This window comes from Mandrillus leucophaeus, unplaced genomic scaffold (assembly GCF_000951045.1).
Source record: "Mandrillus leucophaeus isolate KB7577 unplaced genomic scaffold, Mleu.le_1.0 Scaffold69, whole genome shotgun sequence".
NCBI lineage: Eukaryota > Metazoa > Chordata > Mammalia > Primates > Cercopithecidae > Mandrillus > Mandrillus leucophaeus.
The window spans coordinates 453,067-470,143 of record NW_012107474.1 but is presented as its reverse complement, the minus strand read 5'-3'; the positions used below and the strand labels follow the sequence as shown (position 1 = coordinate 470,143).

Here is a 17,077-nt window from a genome sequence, read left to right as displayed (position 1 = left end):
TCTGCCTCTTGCCAACACTGTACTGTCTTGATGACTGTAGCTTTGTAGTAAATGCTGAGATCACCTAGACTGATTGCTCCCACTTTATTCTTTTTGATGGTGGCTACTTTAAAGTCTTTCTAAGAGAATTCTAACATCTGCGTCATCTCCCTATTGGCATCTGTTGATTGTCTTTTTTCATTTAGTTTGATATCTTCTGTTTCTCGGTGTGACAAGTGATTTTTTATTGGAACCTGTTTATATGATATTATGAGACTCTAAATCTTACTCAAGCCTTCTGTTTTAGCTGACTTTCTCATACACCGTGGTGTCAGAGGAAGCAGGGATGCTGTCTCATTACTGCTGGATGGGGGATAAGTCCAAGTTCTCCACTGGGGCTCCCGGATACCTCCCCGTTGTGAGAGGGCCTCATCACTGCTCCATTTGGAGCCTGCACTGACAGCACGGGCTAGCGTTGTTTCCACCAGCTGGGAAGAGAGTCCAGGTTCCCCACACAGTCTTCCATGACTCTGCATTGTGGTGTGGGAAGGGAAGGGGTTGTTAGAGCCTGGGAATGAAAATTGTGGCTTGTCACTCAGCCTTGTCAGACACCACCCAACAAGGGGACTCTGGATTGTCCTTACAGCCTGGCACGGGGGCGGTGTGGTTGAGGTTTTCTCTCTGGTGTTTGCCTGGAATCAAGCAATTCTTGTCTAAAAAGTTTTCTGTCTTGCTGGGCTACCTCTTTCCTGGTCCTTTGGCCAGAGAGAGCAGCTTTTGTTGCGGCTTTTTATGTGTTTTGTTTTTGCCAATGCCTGTTGATGTTTCTGGGTTCTGGCTTCTTCAGCTCTATGTTGAGAAAATGAAGCAAAAGGAAAATGCAGGGTTGCTTTTTAGGTCCTAAGGCCCCCTGGCTTGTCAGCTTTCTCTGCATCTCTCAGTCTTTTTATGTGTGTTTTATGTATAATATCCAGGATTCTTAGTTGTATTTAATGGGAGGAAAAAGGAGAAGAACTCCGCCTTCCCACTGAGGACATTCCTTTGCCTATTTAAAACGAGTTTCAGCCAATAAGAACAGAGCTATTTGGACAGGCTTATTTGTTGTTCCTCCAGTTTATAGTTTGGGCTTCTGAGAAGCGCCTTGCCATCACTTTGCCTGCATAACCTCAGTGCCTTCACACACACCACCTGTTTTCCTGTCTTCATGATATGCTCAGCCAGACCTCTCGTCTGAAGCTCAGTTTAATGAGCATGTCCCCAGTTTTCTGGCCTGATCCCTCCAGCCAGGAGGCTCCTGGGAGCACCCACAGCCTACTGAGGGCATCTGCCCTGCCTGCAAGACAGGGCTCTTGCCCTCTGTTCCTACATCTCACTTCCCATTCTAGACCTTAACCCAATCACTTTTTATCAGTCCTTCCATAATGAAAATATTAAAACATATACAAATACACAGTTGTATCAAGAACTCTGCATGCCCATCAGCCACATCAGTAATTACCAACCAGGGCCCTTTGGTTGGTTTTGTCTACACCTCGTCTCTGTTTTTCGCGCCACACTGAATTATTTTGAAGTAAATTCTAGATATTGTCCTTTTATTTGTAAATACTTCAGTATATGTCACTAAAAGAGAATTACCATTTCTACACCTAAAATAATGTATCATAATTCCTTAATATAATCAGCTGAAATTCAGGCAATATTTAAACTTAAATGTTTCTCAGAATCTGATTTAGATTCTTGTGCACGTAATTGATTCTCAGAAAATATATCTTGAAATAATTAATGACTGTAAAATAATAATGCTTTTAAAACTATCTGGCAAACTTTCTTGAATAAAGGATTCTAAAGAGAAACTGATTTAACTTTTAGCAACACATTTGCCTGAAATATAGTGAGATTGAAAGTTATTAACAAATGATTTCATGAAAAACTATATATCTAAAATAAATACTTTTAGATATTTGATATAGAGATATAAGGTATATGCATGTTTTAGTACATTTTAGTCACCATTTTCTAAGAGCAATGAGTTTGCCTTTTAGTGATTTATAAGTTTTATTTGTATACAAAGTAATGTGATTATAAAATTTGCGAATCCTCTTTTTCCTCAATTGCAATTTGAGGATATTCTTTATTATAGATCATGTATTAATACAGTCTAACAAAGTATATCTAAAATATTTAAGAAGAGGAAATTCCTAAATTTGTTAGTAACCAGAAATTGTGATACTTGTTCTTTGAGGATTTCCTGTGTTTTCTCCTGCCAACAAAATAGTACTTTTATGTAGCTAAGAAATTAGATTGAATTTTAACAGTCATATGCCCTTTAGTTTTGTCTGCATGAGGAGCTATTCAAGGTGAGAGAGAAGTAGCTAAGAGAGAAGCTGTGGGTGCTGGTTCTGCGGTGTGGCTTTAGTTTACAGCTGCAAGCCAAAAGTCTATCCAGAGTAAAGATAGATGGCAAGTATGTGAGCGCCCTTCTGAGGTCTGTCGCCATCTGTCGTGGCGTGTTGTGTCCTTAGTCCGTCCCGCAGCAGATGTCTTTCCAGGGTGCAGATGCCAGTGCCTTTGTCCCTAGTTCAGCGCTCTTCATGGCCCTCCATTGCCTGGAATCAAACCCACCCTCCTCAGAGTGGTGTGAGGTCCCTGGGCACTGGCCCTGAACCTCCCTTGCTGGGACCTGGTCCCACCCTCATCATCCCTCCATGTGGGAGAATCCACACGAGAAGTCGTTTGCTGGACTGGAATGTGCCAAGGAGGAGTATTTTTTACCAGATGGCAGATCTGACTTCTCTAACAAGACCTAGTTCTTATTTTATGATTTTTTTCCTTTAATTTGTAATAATATTGTAATTATTTCCTTAGAGTAGACTTACTTCACATTACTCATATCATAGGCACACTAAATGCTATTTTCTTACTGTCTTTCAGACAGAAACAGTCTCCGCCAGTCAAGAAACCCTCAAAAGTATTTTGCCATGGATATAGAAGATGAAGAAAACATGAGTAAGATCTAGGCCTATCACATAGTATCAGATAGCTAATTTTATGTTAACATTTTGGTGTTTTTGCAAATATATTTCATGAGACCAATGTGGGGAATTGTGTTTTTTCCCGTAACATGTTCTACTGACAGTGGCATGTTTTTAATTTTTGGTGTGTTCTCTGCAACAGGTGTCAGAATTTGCTGTAGACGTTTTCCCTGCAGCGGTATGTCTAGGTTTTTCCTTCCTTGTTATCGTCATGGGGCATCACTGTGACGATGGAATGGGCTTCTGGGCACATCTCATGAAGCCCCACTGTTTCGTGTGGAGTCCTGTCACGGCACGCCTCTTAGAATAATGCTCTTGAGTATTCATGCATGCAAATCGAAGATAAATGTCTGAGATTGATTTAAATACCCAGTCCTTTGCAATAATAGTACAGAAATATTTCCCTTCAAAATGCAGGTTCTCCCTGCATTTTGAAGGAAGGGGGTTCACACGTGTCTGTTGATCTGAAGTTCGCAAAGGTGCTAATGAAAGCTGGGACTGGTGTGGGCCTCCTCCTTCCATGCTGTTCTCTCTGGGGCGGGTGGGTGGAAAGCCGCTGGGGTACGTCAGTGTTTCCTCTGTGTTTTCTTCTATAAAAAGCTCGTTGAAGGTACTTATCTCTTCTAGTTCATCTTCAGTCTCAGAAAACAGATTTAAATGCTTTCACAGAAGTTGGGAGAGTTTAGTAGAGAAATTACAACAAAGGCATCATTGCTCTAAATAATATAACTATCCATATTTACCTTCTTACTTGTCTTAAGGAATAACATGCAGCTATCAATGATGAGTGACATGTCACTGGGAGTGATTATTGAGCATTAGAACTTGGCTCAGCACTTTCCCTTTGACTTCACGCAAAACTGATGATCTGGGGTCTTGGAATCGCTCTTGTGTACCGTGTAGAACCCAAACTGTGACCCAGCGAAACATTTCTGCGTGGTAGTGCTGCCCCGTGGGTGTGCTGTGGATGCTGTGGAGGGGGCTGGGCCTCTGCTCTATGGACTGTACGCTAAGTGTTGGCTTTGGTTGAAGTCAGCCATCTGGGGTGTGAGGGTGAGACCACTTCCTGCAGCGGCTCCCATGGGACCAGTGTGCTCACCTCACTTCTGCTGATGTGTGCGCAGCCCGTGGCTGCTGGTGATTGTTTTCTCAGGTTTTTTTCCTCATCAGTCCTGCTCTTGAGATCTTTTAAAAACCCAGCTTTATGTTTTTACCGGGCAGTTCTACTCACTGTTTCCAATTTTGCCACAAGCTTTAAGAGAGAGGTTACGTCCATACTCCTCATTTGAGAAAATGTGACCTGTGCTTGGCCCGTGCAGTAGCCCACCGACAGCGTGTGCAGGGGTCCCCAGGGCCTCTGTGTCAGGACTGTGGCCTACAGCCTGCAGCTGCAGTCACCTCGCATGGACAGAGGCTTCATGATCGTGTAGGTTCTGGAACTATCCCAAAACTGATCCTGTGATAACCTGACATGATAAACAATCCTCCCGAATAATTTTTCTGTAAAGATAAGCTGATGTTCTAGTGCTGAAACTTGGAAATTCTGGTTCTGTATTTTTTTTTTTTTATCATTTTGAAAGCAATGCAAAGCCCTATCATGATCAGTTATGTACATTTATGAAATGTAGTAGCATAATACAGAGAGAGAAGGCATCTGTTTAAGAAAAGCTGTGAAAGTGGCATCTTTTTCTAGTTTTAGTATTTTCCTTTATTATAGTAGCATTTTCAATGACAATGAGAAAGTATTTCAGTGTGCTCCTGAAGTGAGTAAGAGTTTAGAATGTTTGTAATCTGTTACAGAAGTATATTCTTCTCAAAATTATTTGTCAATCCACTAGTAATTATTTTTATTTCTGAAAGAAAAGTATTTGGTTATTTCAGAGGTTATAAATATTTGGTTAAATGCCTGTCTAAATACATTTATAATGATTTGATTTTTGATATTGATAATTGTTTAGCAACAAAGTCAAAATGTAAGCAGTAATCTAGTATGTCATGTTCTTGCTCAGTTTATTAATCTCTGACTTCCATCTTGGCTCTACTTTTTTTTTAACCTTTTTTTCCCTTTGAGCACCGAAAGGAGTAACCTATCGAGCTTTTGCTGGAGGATGTTATAAATGAAAATTTAATGTCCATTCCATCAGCTTTGTCAACTGGGAGAAGTGGTGTGTGTGTGAGGATTATTTTGGAGAAATGATGTCTGTAGAGAAAGTTTTAAATTTCTTAGCCTCTGCCACAGTGTGGCATCAGTTTTCCCACAGGTTGTGTCTAAACCAGGTTTATGCTCTGCTGTCTTGGCTGAATGATGCCAGCCCTGGAATTAGAGATCTTTAACCTCAAAGATTGGCAGCCAAGGGCAAGGACTTGGTCCGTTTCAGCCTTCCCATGGATGAAGCTGATGAACATTTTCACAACTTTTCAGTTTGCTTAACATAATGAGAATCTACCTTTACACATGTAGTAGAAATAGACCCTAAAGCCACCATATGGGGCACGTGTAAATTGGTTTACAATTTTAGCAATATTTTGGTTACTTAATATAGATTTTTGAAATCTGGTGGTAGATGTCTTTAACTTTCATTCACATTACAACCTTGCAGGGCACTGTAGCCCTCACCCCTGGGCTCCATGTGACAGCTGCCTAGCCATGATGGAGAGGAATTATTTCTTCTTCTATTTTTTAAAAAGCTCAATGAACACTTTTTACTCTAATTTTAAAATAAAAAATTAGGGCCGGGCACGCTGGCTCATGCCTGTAATCCCAGCACTTTGGGAGGCCAAGGCGGGTAGATCACCTGAGGTCGGGAGTTCAAGACCAACCTGGCCAACATGATGAAACCCCATCTCTACTAAAAATACAAAAATCAGCCAGGCATGGCAGTGCAAGCCTGTAGTCCCAGCTACTCAGGAGGCTGAGGCAGGAGAATCACTTGAACCCGGGAGGTGGAGGTTGCAGTGAACTGAGATCACGCCACTGCACTCCAGCCTCGCCAATAGACTGAGACTCTGTCTCAAAAATAAACAAACAAATAAATAAATAAATAAAATTTTAAAATTATGTTTATTTTGCCATGTAATTTTAGAATTCTAAAATTATCTGTATTAATTTGAAATCTAAAATACTTTTAAAAGTTAGGATAAACAAATTTTTCTGGAAATTCATCAAATAATTGTCTTAAAAAAGACAAAATCACCAGAAAGTGTATTTATGAAGTTAGGAGGTTGTAGCCTGCCTACAGCTTCAGTTTTGTGTCTTGTTCTTACACACTTTCTATCATGGAGTGGTATTAAGGATTCAGACTTAATCAGCCCCCATATATAATGTTCTCATTTTCAAATAGATGCTAGAAATAAAACCATACCCTCCAAACACAACAACTAAAAAGCCGTAATACTTTACACAATTACATAAGCAGCTTTTAAAGATTGGTTCATAAACTAAATCAAATAATTGCATTTATTGATTGAATATTTTAAACCTGAAAAACTAATTATCTGTGGATGCAAGTTTTTAAAATAGTTTTCTCTTCTGAGAGACACTGCAATTTAAAACCCGTAGATAAAATGAGGGTAAACAACAGTGAAAGGAAAATGCTAAAATAAATATACATTAATCCATATATTTGTATTAAATTGTCATTTCATTATAAAGACCTTTTTAATATGTAAGGTCTTTCTGGATTAATTTATCATCCCACATTTTGATAAGGTTGAAAAAGTCTAGATAATTCAGAATATTCTCAGAAAAAAAAATTATTTAAAGATTTTACTTTTTAAAGCAAAAGCAGTTGGTGACACTGAATAGAAATGGTATTAGTCACTGAGCAAAGTGTCACATTACTTGTTTAGTTGAGGCTGATAGTTCTTTAAATGTCTAACTGTTCACGTATACATCAAGGAATAAAATTGATAAGCACACATCACTTAACCAGTTACAAAGAGAGCTAAAGGAATCTATAAATTTTGCATTTACAAGATCCTGCAACGAAGGCATTGTAAGTTACTCTTTCTGGGCACCACAGGTTCCAGCAGCACTGATGTGAAGGAAAACCGCAATCTGGACAACGTGTCCCCCAAGGATGGCAGCACCCCTGGGCCTGGCGAGGGCTCTCAGCTCTCCAATGGGGGTGGTGGTGGCCCCGGCAGAAAGCGGTCCCTGGAGGAGGGCAGCAATGGCCACTCCAAGTACCGCCTGAAGAAAAGGAGGAGAACACCAGGGCCCGTCCTTCCCAAGAACGCCCTGATGCAGCTGAATGAGATCAAGCCTGGTTTGCAGTACACGCTCCTGTCCCAGACTGGGCCCGTGCACGCGCCTTTGTTTGTCATGTCTGTGGAGGTGAATGGCCAGGTGTTTGAGGGCTCTGGTCCCACAAAGAAAAAGGCCAAACTCCATGCTGCTGAGAAGGCCTTGAGATCTTTCGTTCAGTTTCCTAATGCCTCTGAGGCCCACCTGGCCATGGGGAGGACCCTGTCTGTCAACACGGACTTCACATCTGACCAGGCCGACTTCCCTGACACGCTCTTCAATGGTTTTGAAACTCCTGACAAGGCGGAGCCTCCCTTTTACGTGGGCTCCAACGGGGATGACTCCTTCAGTTCCAGTGGGGACCTCAGCTTGTCAGCCTCCCCGGTGCCTGCCAGCCTAGCCCAGCCTCCTCTCCCTGTCTTACCACCATTCCCACCCCCGAGTGGGAAGAATCCCGTGATGATCTTGAACGAACTGCGCCCAGGACTCAAGTATGACTTCCTCTCCGAGAGTGGGGAGAGCCATGCCAAGAGCTTCGTCATGTCTGTGGTCGTGGATGGTCAGTTCTTTGAAGGCTCGGGGAGAAACAAGAAGCTTGCCAAGGCCCGGGCTGCACAGTCTGCCCTGGCCACCATTTTTAACTTGCACTTGGATCAGACGCCATCTCGCCAGCCTATTCCCAGTGAGGGTCTTCAGCTGCATTTACCGCAGGTGAGGAACGGTGCTGCTGCTCTAAAACACAGGGTCATTGCTCTTGGTAATGCTTCTAGACAACATTTTAGTTTCAGGATTACTATTGACTTTCCCCCTTGACATCACTCTGTCCCCATCAGGAGGAGTTACTGGTAAGTCTGGCTGCTGGGGCAGCCTTTCCTTGATTTCCATGGCCATGTGGCCACTGAGAAGCCATCTGCATCCTAGTGCTTGCTGGGTCCCTCGCAATGCAAGGCAGGGACACCTGAGGCCCCGTCCACCAGGGCAGTGTTTACAACACTATCCATAACTCTCTTCCCATTAGGCAACCCCCCCACCAACCGATGACCCTCATCCCACAGCAAGCCTTTAGCAGGAGAGAGGGAATAAGAGCCCAGTCTTTGAAACCTTGCCCCCAGTTCAGCATCATTTTCCTTCAAAGGTCTCATCCAGGAATCTCACATTCAAGATAAGTGACACCAGCCCGTCAGCAGCTGAAAACCCAAGTCTGAGTCAGGATGGCAGCCTCTGGGCTCCCACATGACTGACTGGTGGCTGTTCGCTGTCCCTCAGCCAAGGAGCCCCTCGAAGCAGAGAATGAGGCAGCACAGCAGTGAGCACCTATCAGAAGGCAGGAAGGGAGGGGCCTCCAACAACTGTTCTAGGGCCTGCCAGTTGTCTGGGAGTTTCTACTTTGAATTTCCTGCATGGGCTTTATGAGGACTTCCCTGCTTGCCCAGGCTGGAGGTGGGCAGCCACTCTTCCATTTGACCTTCCCCTCCCTCCCCCAGCCTGGTGAAATCAGAATGAAGGAAGGGGAAGTTCCAGGGTGAGCTCAGATTGGCTTACATGAAAGAGAAAAAGTAAAGGAGAAAATCGCCTTTAGTTCTCATCTCTAAATCCTAAAACTCTCTGATTATGTGTTGCTTCTTTTCTTGGAAATCCAAAATTCTTCTGGTCTATTGCAAAAATTATTCTTTTGACCCTCTATTCATTTATTCCTTTGTATCAGAGTCTTCTTCACTTCGAAGATAACATTTATACTGCCCTTGACCAGAAGACTTGAAGGTGACTTGTATTCCCCTGGCAGAATCCAAGTGTCTTATAGTTTCTTTTTTGCTGTTGTCTACAATTAGAATAACCTCTGCGCAGTTGTAGTCTGAGATGACCAGTTCTGTTTTAAAGGAAGGAAATGTATTTTATTTTGCCTAAAGGAACCAAATACAACATCAGTATAAAATAATATATTCAAGGTATTTCACTGATTTTTTTAACAAACCAAATACTTGCTTCCCTTATTAACCTCTCATCAACATTGTTCATAAGGATTATTAGTCCATTTGTACTTTAACAAATCAGTGGTGCTAGATCTCATGTGATTTTTTATTTTCAGGATTACTCTTTGCTAAAATATTAAAGCCTGAGTTCAAAATATTGTCTGATGTGACTTGTCTTCCCTTAATATTGACAGAGTGGCATATAAAACCATTGAAATGACATCAAATGCCGTGGATCCCAGATGTCTGAGCCTTTAGTATGTAGGCTGTGAGCACCTTAGGCGGACACAGATAGAAGCCCCAGTATAGACGTCAGCCCTGCCTCCCTGGCTTGGCGGTGTGCCTGCAGTGACTTCTGTGTGGAGCAGGACCAGAGCCCCTGGCGTGGGAAGGCTGGAGGGGCATCTGTTGGTCTCCGGCCTGGGGAGGGTTGCAGGTGGGCAGGGCCATCTCAGCCCCCTGATGCCATGTTCCCCTGGGCTCTGTAGGTGCTGAACACCAGGCTCTAGGCCTCATGTCCAGAACCACTAGGGCATGAGAGGATGGAGCTGCACTTCTAGTCTCTGCCAGAGGACCCTGCCACCTTGTGTCTTCAGAGCCCCCAGGGTAGCCCAGGAATGTGACATGTGTTCCTTGTAGGACCCAGGTGGCCCTCTCAGAACCCATCCTTTGGGCTTTGTTGCTGGGCTCTATTGTCTTCTGACAGGAAATTTCAAAATGTGCGTTCTAGGGTGGGTGGAAAACCCTCACTCTTTTCTAGAGTAATCCTTGAAGGACGTAGGTCAGTCATCCCTGCGTGTCATTGCAGGTAAATGGTGCTGCCTGGGACTGTGTGGCATGGGTTTAACTCTTAAAAGCATGTTTCTTTTGTTCTTATATCTGTCCCCCAAATTAAGAGGGAAGTCCTTCATTAACCATGCAGGGTGAGACCAGTAATCCCCTCAAGGGGAGGGGGCTGAGCCCTGGCCATGTGCCTCGGATGCCAGCGCTCACCAACATCAGCCCCAGCACCAGACCTTCCACTCAAGGCTCTCGGAGCTCACTCTGAAGTTAGATTTCTTCACCTCTCTTCGAAAATTTGGAGATTTGCCTATTCTTATATGAAATGGACACTTTTATTTCCTCTGGCTTATCCCTAATCTTCTTATGGCTTTTTCTCTCTCTAAATTCGAATGAATCACCCTTTCCCTCTGGCGCCCTGGCCAGTTCGAATGCGTTACCCCTTCCCTCTGGCACCCTGGCCTCGTCCTGTTTCTGTCACAGCCTCAGTTCCCCGCATCCACTCACCCCTGCATTGCGGATGCCGCTGCCTGCGGGTGCATGGATCCCTGCCACCAAAGCCATTCTCCACATGACTTGTCTTGAACACTGTCCTGTGGGGCTCACTGATATTTGCTGGTGCAATGATAAGAGGAAAACACCCTGACAACTATCTTTTCTATTCATTTCAGAAATATTTTATTAAGGACCACCTGGGGGTGCTGGGTTTTCCTAGTGGTCATTTGATTTTCCAGACAAGTGTGAAATTGGTGGGACATGAGTTGAAACTGGCTCTTAACACCAACCTCCCAGCAGACATCATTTCCCAAAATGCCATGGGCTCATTATATCCTAGATAAATCATACGCCATAAGACCACGTGCAAAATGCAACAAATATGTCTGTTCTCAGAAGCACCTTAAAACAGGTGTCTGTCTGACCTGAACATATACCTGTTCAGGTGTTCCGGACGTCTAAGCGCTTTCCCTCCCTGTGCTGTCCTCTGGTACATGATTCTATCGTGCCGTCTGGGCGAGTGAGCGCAGCCAGAGTGCGTTTGTGTGGAGAGGCTGGAGTGACTGAGAACCCCTCGGTGGCACCTTTGAGGGAGGTGCTGTGCACAGCCTGTGGCTTCTTTCCCTGGACCGCATCTCCAAGCTGCTCCTTTCTCTTGCCTGTGATTTTGCACATCACCCTGGGCTGTGCTCCCAGCTATGTGTGACCTGGAGCTGACTGAGCCACACCGTGTGTGCACGTGAGACAGGGCAAGGGGGGTGGGAGGGCCATACTAGGTGGGTGTAGGCGTGGGCAGGTGGCCCTGAGCAGGCAGTTTTGCCTCTGTTTGCCTCGGTTTCCTCCTGAGGGCTGGGCTGGCCTGCGGTGAGGATTGGAGGGATGCTCGTGTGTGGTGCCCACACTCCACACTGGCCCCATGCGGGTGGCAAAGGACTCAGCCAGAGCCTGGCAGGATCCTGGGGTGTCTATTTCCAAGAAATGTTCTGGAAGAAACATACACACATACTTGTTTGCCAGATTTACCTGTGTGGTTTTCCAGATGAGAAGCAGCCTGTGTCACTCCATAAGGGAGAGTGCGTGCAGCATTCAGAGAGTGAGCCCTGCTCCCAGCTGCACCTGGCCCCTAACCTGCATCTGTGCATCCCACACAGGTTTTAGCTGACGCTGTCTCACGCCTGGTCCTGGGTAAGTTCGGTGACCTGACCGACAACTTCTCCTCCCCTCACGCTCGCAGAAAAGTGCTGGCTGGAGTCGTCATGACAACAGGTAACCATCTTGGTGTTGTATGTAACCCTGCCTGTTTTCATGTCTGACAAATGTGAAATGTTCTCAGTTGACAGAAACCACCGTGGCACACCAGCGGGAGATGGTTACTTCTTTTCTTCTTCAAAATGTCTGCCATACGCAAGTGTAGGAACTGCACATACAAGCTTTTTCCCCCAAATGTTCATCTTTTTAACCTAAGTTTGTTGTATTTGGAGAAAGCATACTATCTGATTCCTGTCATCTTCCTCCTGTGAATGGCCTCAGTCTGCTCTGGAAGATGGCAGGGGGCTTACTAATTCTGGCTTTATTTGAAAGTAGGGCCTATCTGTTGTATCAGTTAATGTTAACGATGCCAGACGAGTTTCTGTGTGACTTCTTTTGAGGAGGGAGAAAGCTCTAGCAAGAGTAGAAAATCTGTGGGGGAAAAAAACGCAATTTAGAATGATAGAAGAAACTCTGTTAAATTAGTCTAGAAGTTCCCAGTAGCAAAAGGAACCCCCGAATCCTCTTCCCACATCCTGGGAGTGAGAACACGCAGCAGTGTGTCTCTGTGAGTAGCTCAGAGGAAGCCACAGCCTTGACCAGTGCCTGGCTCTCCAGGGTGGAGCAAGACTCAGGGAGAGGACCCCGTCATGTGAGGCCACCTCTGTGCCCAGCACCTGCTCAGCCCAGCCTGGACAGCCAGATGCAGGAAGCAGGCCCTAGAGGTAAGGGAGGAAGCTGGTGACGGTTTCTCTCTCTACACCTACCAGCCCAGGAGAAACCCCCCAGTTCTCGGTATGTGACTTTCTTGTCCTTTCCCCCTGAGGGGTCACCTCTATCAGACTCTGCAGCCCTCTTCACTGACCCACCTCTTGCTGCCCTAGGAAACCTGGCTGTTCTGCTCATGACTTGTTTCCTTGCCGTGCCGTGTCTGGGGAGGAGGAAGTACTCAAACAGCAGCTTCTGTTCTAATGTTTTGTACCTGTATTTTCTCCCCCTTTACCTCTCTCCTTACTGCTATCTTTTACATTAATCAAAGGTGAACGCCACAACTACTGAATAGAGTAGTTCCCTAGGTAAGACTCCCTGCCTCTTCCAGCAGCCTGGGTGAGGGAGCTGGTCGTGTTCTTTCATCGTTTTTGTTGTTGTTGTTGTTGTTGTTGTTTTTTAACCACCTTAGAAGAGGCCGATCACCTTCTGGGAACATTTTACGTCTTAGTGTGTATTTCACCGAGACCACTTGCTCAGAGCCATAGTTTACATCTGAAGCCAGGATGCTGGAGCACTTGGCACTCCAGACAGCTGGTTCAGGGGCTCCTGCTGGTTGAGTGGCCTTGGGCAGATTAGGGGGCCTCTGTGCCTCAGTTCCCTCATCTATACAGTGGAGACATTAGTAGCATGAGCCTCAGAGGACATCGTGGGAATGCAGTGAGGACAATTTACCTAAAAGACCTGGTGCATACCTGCCACATGGTGTGCACACCGTTGGTTCAGCTGTAGTGAATGCGAGTCTCCCAGCAGGTAACTTCCAGGGTCCCGGCATCACACCTCTGGTCAGCAGTTTATCTCACACAGTTGAGACAGAGTGATAAGTTTGTGGGAGATCACCACTGCTTGTGATTTCACTCCCGGTATGGTTACATGGTGACAGTTTGCTAATGAAAACATCGCAAGTTAATTCTGTTTTCCTTCTTATTCCTCTGGGTGCTGTTGACCCCTCCTTCCTGTCCTCTTTAGTACTTCGATATTTGATGTCAAGATTAATTACCAGACCAGTGAGTCTACCTTTCCATAGTGTTGCCCAGCTGTGTTCTAGTTGTGGGCATTCAAGAAAAGATGCTATTGCATACCAGACGAAATTACCTCCTTGAGTTCAGTGTCTGTGCACTAAGCAGTGAGGATGGCTGGCTTTCCAGAAATGTCACAAAGTGAGTCCTCAATAGGAAGTTGTTTGCAGTGTATACATTTGCCCACTTAAAAAAATAGGTGGTAAGAATATGCATGAAGATGAGCTTGAAAAGTCTATTGGCCCCTGAAAAGTTAAGTCACTGAGAATAAGGATCAGACTTTAGGAGCACAGTTAGGCAAACATTACTGTGAATTACAGAAAATAGTGTCTCTTTTTTTTTTTTTTTCAGGCACAGATGTTAAAGATGCCAAGGTGATAAGTGTTTCTACAGGAACAAAATGTATTAATGGTGAATACATGAGTGATCGTGGCCTTGCATTAAATGACTGCCATGCAGAAATAATATCTCGGAGATCCTTGCTCAGATTTCTTTATACACAACTTGAGCTTTACTTAAAGTAAGTTTAGTAAGCGAATAAGGACAGGAAGCTATTAAAATATTCTTCTATTAGAAAACTATTGCAAAACCTTTCATTGTTTCTGTAATCATGGAAAATCTCTCAAAATCATAACTCAAAACATAATTAATTAGTAACAATAAGGCTAGATCCCATTCTCCCACAATGCTCAACAAACATATGCACACATACATACAATAACATGACATGGTCATAAATTTCAAGTCTGTGTTTAAGACCATGTGATTTTGTTGTATGCAGTATAAATAGAAGTTCCCAAAATGCCAGGTAAAGATAGTAAGTTTTATTCTAGTCACTATTTCTACAAAGAGCTAGTCATGTGTCCAAACTCTTTTTCTTTACAATGCCATTTTTTGTATGTGATATTTCTGTTCTGAAGTCATAAATTGGAAGAAGGAAAAGTTACTCACATTCTGATGACATATCCATTATTGAGTGGACAAGAACTGTATTAATTACCCTAAACATGTAAAATAAATATTCCAGTTCAAACTTATCTTTCCCCTGTTGAAAATACTAGCCTCTGAAAATTATTTTAAACTATGATAGACTAAAATTTAACTATATACAGCTTTAAATGTTACTTTTGCAACTTTTTTCCTTTCAGTAACAAAGATGATCAAAAAAGATCCATCTTTCAGAAATCAGAGCGAGGAGGGTTTAGGCTGAAGGAGAATGTCCAGTTTCATCTGTACATCAGCACCTCTCCCTGTGGAGATGCCAGAATCTTCTCACCACATGAGCCAATCCTGGAAGGTATGAGACGAGATTCTTCAACAAGCCAGTTCCTCAAGAAAATGTATCTGTGTGAAGTAACAGATCAAAGAACTAACCTATGTTAATATCCCTTTTCCTTTTTTCTCTTTTTAATTTCAGACTTGGATGTGGATCTGATAAGAGTCTCTATAAAAGCATGGACTTTTTTTCTTTCCAATTAATAACTTAATTAGAAAACTTTAATGAATGAACAATGCTGATTGTCATTAACCAAGTAATTAGAATGGAGCGAGAGTATTGGATTAAAATTGTATCTGTATTTAGATTTGGGTAATAAATATCTCTATATCAGAGGTATATGTGATCCTCCATATTTCTGAGGAATTCTAATTTGCTAAATGTGTAATTAAAGTATTTATTTGCCTGATATTTCAGCAGCAGATAGACACTAATGAAGTGAAACTGCTATGTGATCATATTTTTTTCCATCCTTCTTTATATTTGAGGTTAGCACTTTTGTTTTTTAGTGTTTTGTATCCACATCCCTTCTCCCAAGCTCTTAGGCAGTGTTTATTCCAAATGGAACGTTTTATTACATTACTTTCCTTGATTATAAAAGCAACAGGCATACTCACTGTGGAATATTGCTAAATATTTTTAAAATATAAGAAGGAACATTAAAATCACCCATATTCCTGTAACCCAGAAATACTCACTATGGGTGTTTTACTATACTTTCCATGGGTTTATTTCTGCATCTGTCTAGATCTATTTTGGAAATTTAAAAAATATAGAGGAAAAAAACATAGCAAACACCCAAGTATCCATCACCCAGAATTAGCAAATGTTAGTATTTTGTCCTATTTGCTTCAGCTCATTTTTAATGATAGAAATAAATAATTTCAGTTAAAGTGAAAACCCCATTTCCCCAACTCCCTTGGAGACCACTTTTGTGAATTTTGTTTGTGTTATGTCTTTCCTACTCAATTTCATGTAATTGTTTTTTTTTTTTTTTGAGACAGGGTCTCGCTCTGTCACCCAGGCTGGAGTGCAGTGGTGCAATCATGGCTCACTGCAGCCTCGACCTCCTGGGCTCTTAAGCGATCCTTCCACCTCAACCTTCCAAGGAGCTGGGATCACAGGCATGTACCACTATACCTGGCTAATTTTTGTAATTTTTGTAGAGATGGGGTTTCACCGTGTTGCCCGGGCTGGTCTTAAACTCCTGGGCTCAAGCGATCCACCTGCCTCAGCCTCCCAAAGTGCTGAGATTACAGGTGTGAGCCATCATACTCAGCTCTCAGTTTCACATACTTATTTTGTATGTGTATTTTGTATGTATGGCATAAGCATGTGCATTTATATGCACAAACTATATTTTAAATTTATAAGCTATTGTTAGATGTGCTTTTCAGTAAATCAAATAGATGGTTTACTACTTGTGGGGTTTTAACTCTTTTTTCTCTCTTAGAACCAGCAGATAGACACCCAAATCGTAAAGCAAGAGGACAGCTACGGACCAAAATAGAGTCTGGTGAGGGGACGATTCCAGTGCGCTCCAATGCGAGCATCCAGACGTGGGACGGGGTGCTGCAAGGGGAGCGGCTGCTCACCATGTCCTGCAGTGACAAGATTGCACGGTAAGGGGCAAGGGCTCCCTGTGGCCACCTCCCTGCACACAACAGGCTGTCTGTGCAGAGAAGCAGCCCGCCATACACTGTCCACAAAGCACATGCCAGGCCAGTTAAGGACCTCAGTATGCAGAGCAGTGCCTGGCAGTGTTTCTGGTCTCAAGCAGGGTTCTTCAATAAGGCACAGAAAACCCAAATTATAAAGAAAAGTGAATAAATTTGGCTAAGCTAAAAATTCAAGAATTATTTACTATAACCCACATATTTGGAAAAGAAAAGCCACATATTGGGAAGAGATTTCTGATGTCTCATGTGACCAACAAAGGATTTGACTTAGTTACAAGCTGATTCCTGCACCTGCAAAGCACAGAGCCATCCATTTGGAGGATCCTTGCTGGGGCGTGGGGATGTCACACACATAAATGCAGAAGTCGGGGCTCACGGACCTGAACCCTTAAGCTCCAAGCCTTTTATTATATAGTAACTAGACTTTACCTCAAGGAAGAAACAAACACAAGCTGATAGAACCTAGGACAAGGGATATTCTTAGAAGAGACGTCGGCCGGGCGCGGTGGCTCAAGCCTGTAATCCCAGCACTTTGGGAGGCCGAGACGGGCGGATCACGAGGTCAGGAGATCAAGACCATCCTGG

General features: G+C 43.5%; 1 protein-coding gene across 1 annotated transcript in view; it reads left to right on the top strand.

Moving 5' to 3' along the window:
- ADARB1 (adenosine deaminase, RNA-specific, B1) overlaps positions 1 to 17,077 on the top strand; it is a 58,331-nt gene that overhangs the window by 16,685 nt on the left and 24,569 nt on the right. The window contains exons 2-7 of the mRNA XM_012002597.1: positions 2,911 to 2,985; positions 7,034 to 7,968; positions 11,654 to 11,768; positions 13,889 to 14,057; positions 14,686 to 14,834; positions 16,267 to 16,435. Coding sequence (XP_011857987.1) covers positions 2,911 to 2,985; positions 7,034 to 7,968; positions 11,654 to 11,768; positions 13,889 to 14,057; positions 14,686 to 14,834; positions 16,267 to 16,435 — 1,612 coding nt within the window. The remainder of the gene's footprint in view (positions 1 to 2,910; positions 2,986 to 7,033; positions 7,969 to 11,653; positions 11,769 to 13,888; positions 14,058 to 14,685; positions 14,835 to 16,266; positions 16,436 to 17,077) is intronic.